General features: G+C 53.1%; 5 protein-coding genes across 5 annotated transcripts; 1 reads left to right on the plus strand and 4 right to left on the minus strand.

The window, feature by feature from the left end:
- Positions 1 to 278: 278 nt before the first annotated feature.
- J4E93_002862 (uncharacterized protein) lies at positions 279 to 1706 on the plus strand (the record flags this gene model as incomplete). The annotated part of the gene is made up of 5 exons (XM_049340803.1): positions 279 to 303; positions 359 to 622; positions 675 to 968; positions 1020 to 1600; positions 1653 to 1706. 5 exons carry the CDS (start codon positions 279 to 281, stop codon positions 1704 to 1706), a joined length of 1218 nt encoding a protein of 405 aa, XP_049201685.1.
- Positions 1707 to 1904: 198 nt separating this feature from the next.
- J4E93_002863 (uncharacterized protein) lies at positions 1905 to 2668 on the minus strand (the record flags this gene model as incomplete). Its single annotated transcript, XM_049340804.1, has 3 exons — positions 1905 to 2435; positions 2495 to 2578; positions 2633 to 2668. 3 exons carry the CDS (start codon positions 2666 to 2668, stop codon positions 1905 to 1907), a joined length of 651 nt encoding a protein of 216 aa, XP_049201686.1.
- An 897-nt stretch (positions 2669 to 3565) lies between these two features.
- J4E93_002864 (uncharacterized protein) lies at positions 3566 to 6130 on the minus strand (the record flags this gene model as incomplete). Its single annotated transcript, XM_049340805.1, has 10 exons — positions 3566 to 3872; positions 3924 to 4024; positions 4091 to 4492; positions 4541 to 4885; positions 4934 to 4982; positions 5034 to 5262; positions 5319 to 5339; positions 5397 to 5818; positions 5922 to 6050; positions 6099 to 6130. The coding sequence occupies 10 exons, from the start codon at positions 6128 to 6130 to the stop codon at positions 3566 to 3568; spliced, it is 2037 nt and encodes a 678-aa protein (XP_049201687.1).
- A 2037-nt stretch (positions 6131 to 8167) lies between these two features.
- J4E93_002865 (uncharacterized protein) lies at positions 8168 to 9339 on the minus strand (the record flags this gene model as incomplete). The annotated part of the gene is made up of 3 exons (XM_049340806.1): positions 8168 to 8474; positions 8539 to 9087; positions 9140 to 9339. The coding sequence occupies 3 exons, from the start codon at positions 9337 to 9339 to the stop codon at positions 8168 to 8170; spliced, it is 1056 nt and encodes a 351-aa protein (XP_049201688.1).
- Positions 9340 to 10067: 728 nt separating this feature from the next.
- Positions 10068 to 11707, minus strand: J4E93_002866 (uncharacterized protein; the record flags this gene model as incomplete). Its single annotated transcript, XM_049340807.1, has 4 exons — positions 10068 to 10151; positions 10204 to 10793; positions 10839 to 11328; positions 11393 to 11707. 4 exons carry the CDS (start codon positions 11705 to 11707, stop codon positions 10068 to 10070), a joined length of 1479 nt encoding a protein of 492 aa, XP_049201689.1.
- Positions 11708 to 13076: the final 1369 nt, after the last annotated feature.

Below are 13076 nucleotides of genomic sequence, written 5' to 3' on the forward strand. Positions count from 1 at the left end.
AGTTACCGAATGCTTAGTGGTCTCGACTTCCGACATCAAGAGGCGGGATTCGCCCGCCTTCGTTTGCAGGCGACTGGCTATGTGCCACACGCATTCGACGCCTTGGGCTGGAATACGTGCGTTTGTTAGAACGCCAAAGTCATTTCAAATCAGAATGCAACAGAGTTTGAACATCTCATCGTCTTCCACTCCTCTTCATCAGTATCTCGATACAACATCATCTTGCTCTCTATCTACAGCGTGATAGACACCCACCCAAACTGGCCAACACGATTATCATGCCCTACAACAAGCACTTGAAAAGTTCGCCGAGCTCTTTTCCCCGCATACGATAAACTTCATATACTAACATCTGCAGGCACTGTCTTCTGCGCCGCCGCGAGAGTAGAAGCAGACATACAAACCTACCCAACACACTTCCACGACATCGAAGAAGTCAAAGAGTACATCGACACTACTTGCAAGCAGTCTGGGAACCAATACATCACCACTAAGCAGTCCTTGACGAAGCAGGAGCTGGCATATGTCAAGGACAAGGTATGTTTCGTGGTAGCTTGCAAGGCTTTCGAGCAGGGGGAGTTTTACCTTGAGGTCGGATTGGTGGACCGGCCGGCTTTGAGAGGTATGTTTGTTCTGTCTTTTTTAATCACAAGCTGACATGTAACGCAATGTAGCGGCCATTGAAGCAGACATTCGACGGCTACTCCCCCTGGTACCTTATTGGCCCCACTTCTCCGGTGTGGACGATGCTCTCGTACACGTCGAAGGTGTTGCACGTTGGAAAGGCTTCGCATATACAGAGTTCAAAGGGGTTGAGAAGGACAAGTTTCGGCGTTATGTCAACTTCAACACTGTGAGGCATGCTTTTGAAGACGGCCGCTTTGACATGCAAGTCCCCGGTGAGGATTGGCGGTGCCGAAAGCCCAAAGGGTTAAAGGCGCCTGTGAGCAAGTTGGCTACGATGAACGGTATGCCATCTCACCTTTAGACACTTTGTGTTTTACTAACTCATTAAATAGCAGCTATCGAGAGCGACATTCAAGAGCTCTTCACCCGCATCCCCACATGGCTACCAACATTCCCTTCCCTCAACGCGGCCCGAGACTACATTGCCGATTTCTCACGCTGCATCCATTTCTCATACACATACTGGGCTGACGTCGAACCATTTCGCTTCCGGAAAATCGTCAACTTCAGCACGGCAAAGCTGGCGTTTAAGCGGGGAAAGTTCAAGATCTGGGAAGGATATGAGGAAGAAGAAGAGTCTGATGATACGGATGAGACTGCTGTTGAGAGCACTGAGGTCAAGAAGACGGAGAGGGAGATCTCTACACTGGCGTATCGGAACCGTTCGACTGGGTCTACTGTGATCCCGCCTGTCGAGACACCCGTCTTTTCTACTACCACTGCCTTCAGCGACGCTATCGACACGATCAACACGGCGATTGCGGATACCACTGCTGGTGACGTGCCAGACTTGCTGCTAGAGGAGCTTCCTGAGTCCATCAGCATTGTAGGAGAGGAATGTCAGGAGCCTGCCATGTCACCCCAGGAGACTATTACGCCCTTTCTGGTTGAGCTCGATGAGGATCCGTTCAAAGTGAGTGTCTCCCAGTATCATTCTAGACATTTGCTAATCATCTTCACTACAGGACCTGATCGCTGTCTTGAAGCGTGAGAGCATCCTCAAAGCGGCTTTCGAGTGACGCAAGCTGGAATTGTAGGATACCAAATTGTGTTGAGTGCTGTGGATAGGTGGATCAAAGAGTTGTATCATATGTTTGTACAGTACTTTATCTGTAACTGGTCGATGCTGGTAGCGATGGCGACTATTGGTGCATCATGTCATATTCGGGCTGCCATACTATTACTCAGATATCTCGGGAATCAGTTTCACTCCATATTCAAACCTCATCACCGCTCTCCTTCTCGTTATCCACAATATCAATCACATCATCCATCACAGTCTCCTTACCCTTACCCTTCCCAGCCTTCTTCGCCTTCAACTTGGCAATCTCCACCTCGATGCCCATGTCGACTTCTCGCCGCAGGTTCTTGTAGAAGCCCATCTTGAACAAGATCTCATACCACACGAACAGCGGTGCCAGGAACAGGGCTTGGACCAGATTATCTAGCAAAGCTGGCTTCCGTCCCTCAAACTTTCCGTGTCCTACGAATTGTAGTATCCAGCTCACGACATGGATGGCGCCAGCGATGCTATTGACTTTGGTCTTGTTGTAGCGCTGCGTGAGGCGGCTGGAGAGGGATGCGAAGGCGAGGATTATGGGGGTGACGGTGACGCCGGCGAGGTTGGGGGAGAGCATGAGGTACAAGGTGGAATATGTGGCTGCGGCGATAGTGCCTAAATTTAGAGGGAGGTTGAGGCGCGTAAGGAGCGGGTGCTGGCGGATGGGGAGGGTGGGTGTGTTGGTGCCCTAGGTGGTCTGGTCAGCAATGGGACTCTAGAGGACGGAACGACAGGATGGCGACGCACAAACAAGATTCCTGTTGCGAGCAGGACAGGCACGCATGCTATGTGGATGGCGACATTGGTTGGATCGCGGTGGTATGCGCCATACTGCTCTTCGCATTAGCCAGCGAGCGCTCTCTGGGGCTGTACAGGCGCCATTACGAAGACGAGGTTCTTCTTCAGGTCAAAGACTGGCATCTTGGGTATTCGTTAAGCAGACGCGATGCTTTGCGACAAGGCTGGTGAGATACCCGCGAGGCGGCGGCACAGGTGTTGTATAAGAGCGTGCGGGAGATGCGGGGAAGTGGCTTCGAGAAGCGGATCCGACGTCCAAGTCAGGGGAGCAACGTATGGGGACAAGTCAACTTTAAGTCGGAAGACAGGAAAGGAAGAGGATATACCCCGGGATTGTCGGGTTCCTGGAGTTCTGGGGTTGCTGACGATCAGCCCACCCTCACGGCGGCCGCCGTGATAGCTGCGCTGGGGTGCATTGGCTGGTGGTTAGCTTCATGCCGAGGCTGACTGCCGAGGCACCTCCTGTCAGAGCCCTTCGGGGTTTGGCGTAGCATCCGAATAGCCGTTGCGATGCTTCCCGGTGCATGTGAAAGTTGTTGTTGGTGGTTTTGACTAGCATCCAGACGCGCGCTGCCCTTGAAAAGCGCGTTTTTGTGGGGCCGCATGACGATAGGCGTCGTCTTGAGTAGTGGGGATTCTGACGGCGATCCGTCTCCACGACGAACCACTTCATATCGCCATTTACCTTCCTCAAGTCATCTCGTTATCCTATTGCCGTGAACCTCATAACACATCGAACGAAGGGGAAAAGGAGCAATGCGGAATAAGCGACGTGTGCGACTAGAACCACACCCCAGGTACTCTGCGGTACTCATCGTGATTAGTGACAGACTACAATGCCCAGTCGAGCGAGTTCGAAGGTATTAACAAAAAAGCGGTAAGACCACAGGCCACCGCAACCATCCACACACCCTATTAGGTCACCGATCACTCCTTTTCCTTCGCTCCATCATGCTACGAACTACGTATCCAGCATCACCACCTCTTCTCGCCTCGCGCTCCACTCTGTTCCGAAGTTGACTAGACCTGCTTCTCGCCTCGAGGCGCCGCTCGAACATAAGCATCCGGCTTCGCCAGCCCCTTCTTGCGAAGGATGTACGTGTTCCAAGCGTAGCTCATCTGTGCTGTCACGCTTACAGGTGGACGCTCATCACCAAATTTGTAAAGCTGAGGCTTGGGAAGATCCTTGCGACGGAGTATGTACGTCTTGAACCACCAAGGCAGGTTCTTGCCAGCCTGGTATTTCATGTGGGTGCGTGTAGGGACACCGAAAATGTAGTCGAGCTCCTCAAGTGTCCGCTGCTTGGTTTCGGGAAGCCAGAGGAAGCTGAACGTGTGTTAGCTATCGACTCTTGTAGTGGGGTTGAGATCGGCTTACATCATAATTAGTGCGACGACATTGAGACCAGCGTAGAAGCCGAATACGCCCTGAGGTTTCATGACCTTGAGCATGCGAGGGAGTGTGAGCGACAACACCGCCTAATCGTTGGTTTATCAGATCAGTACATGTCGCACTACAGGATCGAACAGTTCGACACGACTTACCGCCCAGAAGTTGTTCGTGGCTACAGCCCATGACATACCCACTTCTCTGTGCGAAAGCGGAAATACCTCCGCCGAGTACGTGAACGGCACTGGTCCCATTCCAGGAGAGTAGAAGGCGCCAAATAGATATACGAAGAAGGCGATCAAGCCCAGATGTGCATCGCTATCCTTGGGGATGTAATAGCACATGCCAGCTACAAGAAGTGTCCAGAACATATTGGGAAACGTGGAAAGAAGCAGACCGCGGCGACCGAAAGTATCGATTGTCCAGACTGCCGGCCATGCGAACGTGAAGTTCACAAGACCGAACCCAAAGGATGCAATGAGAGCTTCCTTGTTTGTGGCTCCTCCCTCTGCAAAGATTGTCGAGCTGTAGAATGCGATGATGTTGATGCCGCACATCTGTTCTCGTTAGCCTCATTTATTCTGAGGAATTCATCGCCATCTTACCTGTTGTCCAATCATCACGATTCCAGAAGCTTGCGTCGCGCGACGGACTCGCGGAATTGTGAACAATTCAATGAAGCGCGTGAAGAAGTTTGACTTGGGGTTGATTCCAGCTTCGCGGATCAAAACCTCTTCCTGCTCGAGGAGGCAATGAGTGTAGTAGAGGTCGCGCGCTGCTTGGAGAGGGGTGTTGCGTAGGCGAAGAAAGGACCGGTATGCTTTGGCGTACTTTCGCTTCTTCATGAGCCATCTTGGACTTTCAGGCACGAACCAGATGCCAATGACTAGGGGAACGGCAGGAATGAATGCGGATCCGAATTGTAGACGCCAGGAAATCGATCCAGTGTTCTGCTCGTTGTCAGTCGTCGCAAATTACGAGCATGTTCACGGACTCACCATGACAGCCAGATTAGCGACAGTTCCGAGGAAGATACCAAACGCTGTCCTTACCAGGTCAGTTTACGTCTCGCACACATCTTGTACAGTAATAGCTCACCAGATCTGCCAGGACATGACGAGCCCGCCACGCACACTAGCCGGAACATTCTCCGCTGAGAAGACAGGAACGGTGACTTCCTTGAGTCCCATACCAACACCTAGAAGCACACGACAAACGGCAAGCTCGCCCCATGTCTGGCTCAGACCCATGCCGAATGGCGCCAAGAGTGAAAAGACGGCAGCGATGAAGATGGTACCACGTCGGCCGCAGAGTTCGTTCACGGGGTCTAGAGCCATTAGCAAGAGGATATATGAGATAACAGCAACTTCAAAGCAAACTCACCAGAGATCCAAGCACAGAACACTGTGAGAGTACAAAGTTAGCATACTCCTCCCCAATTTCCCATCATCTCAGACTCACAAGCAATAGCAATATAAGGACAAGCATTGACAAAACCAATAATCCACCCATTCTTCTCACACGTCCCCGCCGCCTCACACACCGGACCAGAGTCCGGAATACCAAGCGCCTGACCGAAAGTCAAATTCGCGCCGTTGGAGCCCGTTTGGTCCCAGCCCTGGATAGCTGCTGCGATGGAATTAAGGATAATGGTATAGTAGAGTGTACGAGGTAGTTTGAAACGGTGGGTGATTTCTTCGCGGATGGCGTTGCGGTCGTTTTCATCGAGGTCTTCGAGGTCTTCGAAGAGTGCGGGTGACTGGGCGAGGAGGGCGCCTTTGACGAGGAGAGGCTCGACGTCGGTTAGTTGGTGTTCTGTGGCGAAGTCGTGCACGTTGGCTAGGAGCTGCTCTCGTGGGATGTCGACGAGTGGGTTGCGGATTCTGGGCTTGTTAGTATGAGCGCGTCTAGAGCATACCGTTTGAGAAGTCTCAGAAACCAATATGCCTGTGGCTGGTGGGCTTGATCAAACAGGAGATTACTTACTCGCCCTCGAGATTGGTTGTTAGGCGAGCGACGCTCTCTTTGCGCTTCGCTTCATCGTCGAAGATGGACGCCTTGCGCTCGTGGTGTTCATCCACTACTACTGGACTGGAAGAAACACTGTTAGTAAGGCTTGAGCATCATATCACAGTCGTCTGCAGTTTTCGGCAAGTAGCTTACTCAATCTTAGTCTCCTTTTCAGGTTCCGCCATGGTCACACTAGAGTCGGACGTGCGCACTTGAGGTTGAGTATGTTTGCGTCAAACTCCAAGTGGAAATAGCTTCAGGAAAGCTTCCAGCAAGACGCGAGAACAGAAAAAAAAAAGACACAAGAGAAATTCATCATACGAGACCAAGCGAACAGGCATGCTTATATGTCTGTGTCATTCAGGCTTACTGCTTCAATGCCAAAAGCTGCAGTTTCCCCGTCTTGGATCAATGCCAATACCGATCCTCACACATGCAACCATTCCCATCCATCAACAAAATGCTCAGACACGATCACGCGGTGCCAGCTTACCAGCCAATAGCGTCATGAAGCGACAGACCAGGGTAAGTAATCGCCGCATAATAGCTAGGAGTTGGCCAACGTTGGTGGCTACAAAATGGTAAGGCGGAATACTTGGTCTTCTTGGGTAACAGGCTTGGCCGGGCTTTGACGGTTGTCTTCACGCCTTGCTGCGATGAAGCAAGGGCCAGGAGGGGTTAAGACTGGTGCCGATGTTACAAGCCGCGAGGTACTCCGGGTAATATAAATCCATGGCTCTAGATACGCGGCTTCGGCGCTTCTTCGATACCACGGAGCATCGTGCGCTCACAACCGATACAGTAAAGGCGGAAGCAACAGAACGGGCACAGCTATTCAGTCCCACCCTCAAACTAGCCGTATACACTACACGCACCTTGGCATTTCCCAGTCATTCCATCTTGGTATACCCAAGGCCAAGCCACATACCACCCACTTCTCAGCTGGAGCGAACGAGGATCTCACATGACGGCATGGTGCAATGTAACACAAGACTCATCGCCATATCTGCATGCATACGTAAATGCACAAAGATGCATTACAAGCCCACGGGGTTCCCGATGGATCGGTATTAATATATCAGCCCGGTGCTGCGGCCACTTGTATCGCAAGTACCATACTCCGGAATTACAACGAGTGCCTCAGTTGCTGTGCAAATTAGCAAGACATCAGCGCTTCAAGGTTTTTCCTTGCTGTTTTCAACCAAGAAAGGCGAAGCCGTCCTGCCCCGTTTTTTAGCCCAAGGCTTTGCGTGATTAAGACCAGACAAAGGCAAAGGTTGTTTTCCCCGCATTCTCGCTTGGCCTTGCTTGTGCACCAACCGTTTTCTCTTGGATGTGCCTTCTTGTGATTTCTTGGATCTGCAGCATGGGTGCTAGCAAGGTAGCGCAGATCGAGACCTGCGCGATGCACGTCTGTGGTGAGAGTGAGTCTTGGCGGGGGTGCTGATGGCTGCCTGAGTCTCTTCGCTTGGGCACCTGCACGGGGCGCACCTGGCTCGCTCTCTGTGTAGATATGAATGTGTCGTTTTCTCAGCGCGATCACGATAGTCGGGTATTGTCGCATGGGATCCAGGAATACTAGTCAGCTTGTCCGTCTTGACCGATGTCGCAGGTGGGATGTCGAGGCGAAGGCTAACATGAGTCGCATGCATATCGCCGTCACGCATGTGGCGCAAAAAGAGGGAAGCCGCCATATCCAGATAGATAGGGATCCGAGGATCTTCAAGAATCGGTATCTTCAACATGTCTTTGTAATCGCTCGGGATACAGCTACATCTGCTACCTCTCAATGTTGAGCCAAGCTCTCAACTAGCCAATTGAGCTGGGTTGTTACAGCACTGGATTCCAGGACTTTATAGAATTTGTCTCCGAATCTCCATGATGTACTTGCTGGAAGACGGTTGCCGAAAGACGACTCAACTCGCGGTCGAAGGTAGAACATCAGAACCACCTACGCCTGCCTGCGTTGGCTGCCCGTTCATCGGGGGAGTATCTGAAGCTCCTTCCGCCTCTTTGCGTGCTGGCGACGTTTCTGAAGCCCGCAGGGCCTCGAAATTATGATAGTTATGTAAGAATGTCGTCGCCCGGTTAGTTTGATCCAGGACTTCCTCATACCCTTCTGCTGAAGGGTCGACGCTTCCCAACCTATCCTGGAAGTCCCGCGTAAAGCTATCCTTTAAGTTTTCGATCCTTTTCATCTCCCTCTTGTGCTCAGGCGTCGTCTAGACCCCAGATCCGTATCCGGATTCCTTCTGCTTCCCTTTATCTGTGCTGTCACTCGTATCCGCGCTCCCTGCAAACGCAGTCTGAATCGGAGGTCTAGGTTTGGCAGCGATGTCGAGTTCGGCAAACTTCGGTCGTACTTGGAAGATATTCACGCGGGCGGCGTTGAAGACCTGTTCGGAAGGCGGGATGGTAACTGCGAGGTTTGTGTTTTCCGTGAGACGTGTGATGAAGAACATGAAGCGACCAGTTTTGATTTGCATTTCTGCGAAGTTTGCGCTGCCGGCGGGAATATTTGTGTGTTTCCTATGAGGGAAAAGAGTGTTAGCCAAGTCTTGAATGGTTGTTTGGTTGGAGGACAGGTACGTACGCCATACTCTGTTTATGCGTCTTAAGGATACTTGAGATGCGCTCGAACCGATCAGTGAAAGGGTTCGCTTCTTCAGTCTGTCTTGTGACATGTGCCACTGTGAGACAAGTTGTACGCTCATACAGAATGAGTTCTCTGGCATCAATAACCTCGGCCAATTGTTCCAGCAGTGCCTCAATCGTTCCCGCGTTCGGGATCAGGTAGTAGATGATCTTTGTCCAGGCCTTGTACAAGCTTTGGTCCCAGATGCTTGTCGCAAAGAACTCGACCGTATCTTTGAACCCCTCGCTAGCCTCCCGGATGTACTCGGCGCGCTCGTCGAACATGGCCTGGCGGAGGCGGGCTTGTACAAGATCCATCTTGTGTATGAGACAGAAGACTTTGGCATTGGGACTGCACTCGTGGAGGGCGCGAATGATATTGGAGTAGGAGACGACGTCGGCTGCGAACTCGCGCGATTCGATGTCGAAGACGAAGATAAGGACGGCGACGGAGCCAAAGACGTGGTTCCTAGATTGGTTGAGGTAGTTCTCGACGAAGCCGTCCTGACTGCGAAAGATCAGTTTGTGTCCTCGTTTGGTCTGGTAGCTGATGGGCTCACCCTCCACAGTCCCATAGATTGAGCATGAGGTTTCCCATGAACTTGATATTGCTGTGCTCAACATCGATTGTCGCACCCAGTCTTCGGACATCTTTGGCGACGTAATTGCTAAACACGATGCTTCTCATCGATGACTTTCCGGCTCCGCTTTTGCCCATGAGCAGCACCTTGCGCTGCTTCTGCCGTTTGATCGAGTTCATGGTGATAGCGTTCCGACTGTGGAAAGAAGCTACGCGCAGGTCGCGATAAGGTGCGCCGTTCGAAGACCGCCGCGCGGCAAAGGTGAGCTTGGTAGCGAACGCGCAGTGGTCAGCGTCTAGTAATATGGAGCCGTTGGGCGGAATTTGGTGATGGGATGACGTATCGTAAACAGCACGCCTGGGCGAGCTTTGGCGTCCCCGAGCGGTTTTGGGTCTCTTCTTGGCAGGTGAGTGGGGCACTTCCGTACTCCGCAAACGCGATGGTCATCCATGCTATCAACAGTGTGGTCAAAGCGATGCGCATCATAGTATTTCTTATATTATGTTCATGGAGCTCTAGTCAGATCAGAATGCCCGGTTGTGAAGATTAGCGAAGGCGCCAGCTCTTGTTCAAAAGGCTTTGGTACGTGGCTATGAAGATTCCAAAAGTCATGGTAAGGAATTATTACAACACATGAAATGAATCTTAAGCCGCCAGCGCTTCCAAAGTAGAATGAAACGTAAACGTGGCTGGTGTGACAAAGCAGAACGTATAAACAAGAAGCTGTCCACCAAATGCGACCGTCAAGATCGTGTATCATAAATCCCATCCACTTGGCCATAATTAGAAGGTACTGGGGCGGCTGGGGCAAGGGTGCCTCGTGGGTATCGGATACGTGCTTCCGCTGCACGATGTCTGTATGTGAAGGAAGCGAAGGAAGGGCGGAACAAACGAAGAAAGGGGTATCTTAGAAAACAGTGCCGTCCGAGAGGATCATGATTGGCGGTTCTTTAGTGTTGGGCCGCGACACTTCAGCAATCTCTCGACCTCCCTAGTGTTGTGGGTCAGTTACATCCAGAACATGGGAATCATGCCAAACTTACCTTCCAACTACCAGCTTCCAGCATTTGGGCCAGATTAAGCTTGTCCGAGCCGCTCAAGCCCAACAGCTGATTTACGTCGACTAGGAGATCGTCGAGTAACCCTACAGTGACTGCGCGCCATTCCACGATCACGTCATCGTCGGCGGTAAACATCGGCACAACCTCCATGCTTGGTTGCCCTGTCACCTGTGCGTTGCGTTGATATTGTGCAAGACCGCGCTTCTGGTCCTCGGGCTTGAGTGTTAGGAGGCCGACGTCAATGAAAAGTCCACCGTTTCGGTATTCTGGCAATCCCGTCAGAAGCTCAGCGCCGGGGAAGTGAACGTGGAGTAGCCTCGTCATTGGCACCATAAGCGAGTAGGTCATCCATTGTGTCAGCTTGTGGAAAGGGACAATGTTCTCCCACGGGTGGGTAGGATGCGATGGCATGACGGAGCACGGCCAGGCGTCGCCCATGGGTACACCGTCGATTTGGGTCCTCGTTGCCGGCCAGATGGGGGTCAAACTGTCCATGAGAGTATTCCAGAGGGTGGGGAGGGGTATAATGGGGACTGATGATGCTTGTGTGGTGGGGTGCGAGAGGAGGTAGTCTGACAGTGTTAGCCAATATCATGAGTTGTGGATGGTGTTCGTACCGAGCATATTTCCTGGCCGCGCTTCGAGACCAAAGACTTCTTGATTTTGCAGGGCTTCTGCTAGGCGGAGCAGCAAACTGGTGCGACCCTCGAGGCCATCTATTGGGTTTGTGGCGTTGACTTGCAAGCCACGCGCCACTGTTGCGACGTCGAGCTTCTTCAGCCCCGCACTGTCGACCTGGAAGGGCTCTCTGGGATCGCTGCTGAATGCGCCGGACTTGAACATCTCCAGACTGGCGACTGCAAGACCCTCGCTTCGGCGGTAGATCTTGCCCGACTCCTTGCTCTTGTACTGCCACTTGGTGCCTGCACCTGCATCGAGGAGGACGGAGACGAGAAAGAGATCAATTAGGCGGCGGGTGCGCTCTTGGTTGTCGACGGTCGATGGCCATGACGCCATGAGCTGGTCGATTCGCGGGCGGCCACCCACATCGAAGTGCTGCCAGCGGCCGTGGGGTGGGATGGATGCGTAGTCGGGGGCATAGTCGCGCTGCAGGCAAGGTTAGAGGGAGGCGGCCCAGCATGGCATCCTTGCGCAACAAAATGAGGCTTACCTTGATTATCGATACAACAAAGCGGGCGACATCGCCAAACTTGCTCATGTCGACAGTAAAGTGCTTGAGCTGGTTCTTTTTGGCCTTTTCGAGCACCAACTTGGAGCGCTCGCGCACGGCGTAGATGCTGCGCAGGTAGCCGGCCGGGTCGAGGGTTGGATCCGGGGCCTTTGGCAGAGGGACGTCTGGGAAGCTTGTAGGCCGAGAGCCGTTTGGGGTGGGTCCAGGAGAGCGCAGGGAGCCATTGGAGCTGTTCGGCTGGCTGCCGTTGGGAGAAACCTGGGGCTTGGAGCCCTTGCGGTTGAAGAGACGCATCGGAGGCAGCGGCGACGGAGGGCGCGAGGAGCTGGCGGAAGGAGCGTTTCTGGCGAGGTTTGCTGGGGAGTAGGAAGGCACGTTGAAGCTGGGCGAGGATGCTCGAGAGCGATGGTTCTGTGCCAGGCCCGCGCTTACTGGCAGTGCGGAACCGTTGCCGGGAGATCCCTGGACAAACAATCCGGAAGCGACTGCGCTGGTGGAGCTTAGTATGCAAGGGAGTCGACACGTGCGCTGGTAGCAAAACCTTGTGTAGAGACTACTACCCGGGCAGTCATGAATTGCAAATCAGGCGGGTCCCAGTCCAGGCGATGAGTTGCGAGTTGGAGGAGCAGAAAGCCAGACAGACGCGTCGCTTGCAGATGTATAGTACCTGTCCACCCTGGCCAGCACAGTCGCGCCGACCGACTGCCCCTTGCTCTTCCGCGTCAATGGACGGCACGATAGACGACGCTAGCAATAATCATCCCTCCCTCGAGCGTCCTGTTCCTGAGTCTCTCGTGTAGACCAACTCGGCCGCCCGCTTCTCCATGCGTATCGGAGTCCGCTCCACACCGCAGGGTCCCGACTGCTTGTTCTCGTCGCGTCTATACGGAGTAGCTGCGACCGCGACTTCGCCCTTTGTTCCCCTCCAGGCATAGTTGGTGCCTTGTACCTGAGCCGTTCGCTCCAACCGCGAGCCTGGCGGCACGCACCAACTCCCACTTGCGGTTAGCCACCAGATACCTCTACCTGGTACCGGTCTTGACCCCGTTCAGGCTAGCCAGCGAACCGCTTGCATATATCAAATGCAACCTCATTACCTAGGTACCATTTGTGCTGTCGCCCATCGGCCAACTGCTTCATCTCTGCACGATCAGCATCACCATGGATACGCATCCAAACCTAGATTCGCGCAGATTCTCCTGGCATAAGATTCTTCACGCGTAGTGTGCGCACTTGAGTCATCTGGCCCTCGCTTCCTTCGGGGATGGGCGGGTGGTCAAGTCTGATACCGTGGGCGCGGGTTCGCGGCTCGGCAAATCCGCCATGCTGCCTGTGCCTGAGCGCCGAGTGTCGACTGTCTCCCGTCCAGCTACGAGCTGGCTGTTATGATCAGCCTAATAAGACGCACTGCGTGCACAGTCCGACAGAACCTTCGCGAGACGATGAATTTTTCTGCACAACTGCCGAAAGCAACTGGTATCCTTTGGAGCCAACACCACTAAGGCCTCGCGGCTTCGGTTACCGTGCCGTCTACGAGTAATGAATGACTAGATTCCTTCGGCCCGAGTCAATGTGAGACCACGGAGCCAAATCGTCCTGATGTGAGGCCATTGGGGAACAAAGCCTTGCAAAGCTTTGCTCAGGGGTCGCACAGTCGGGACAG

The sequence above is a fragment of the Alternaria ventricosa genome (genome assembly GCF_023758065.1).
Source record: "Alternaria ventricosa strain BMP 2768 chromosome Unknown scaffold_4, whole genome shotgun sequence".
In the NCBI taxonomy this organism is placed as follows: Eukaryota; Fungi; Ascomycota; class Dothideomycetes; order Pleosporales; family Pleosporaceae; genus Alternaria; species Alternaria ventricosa.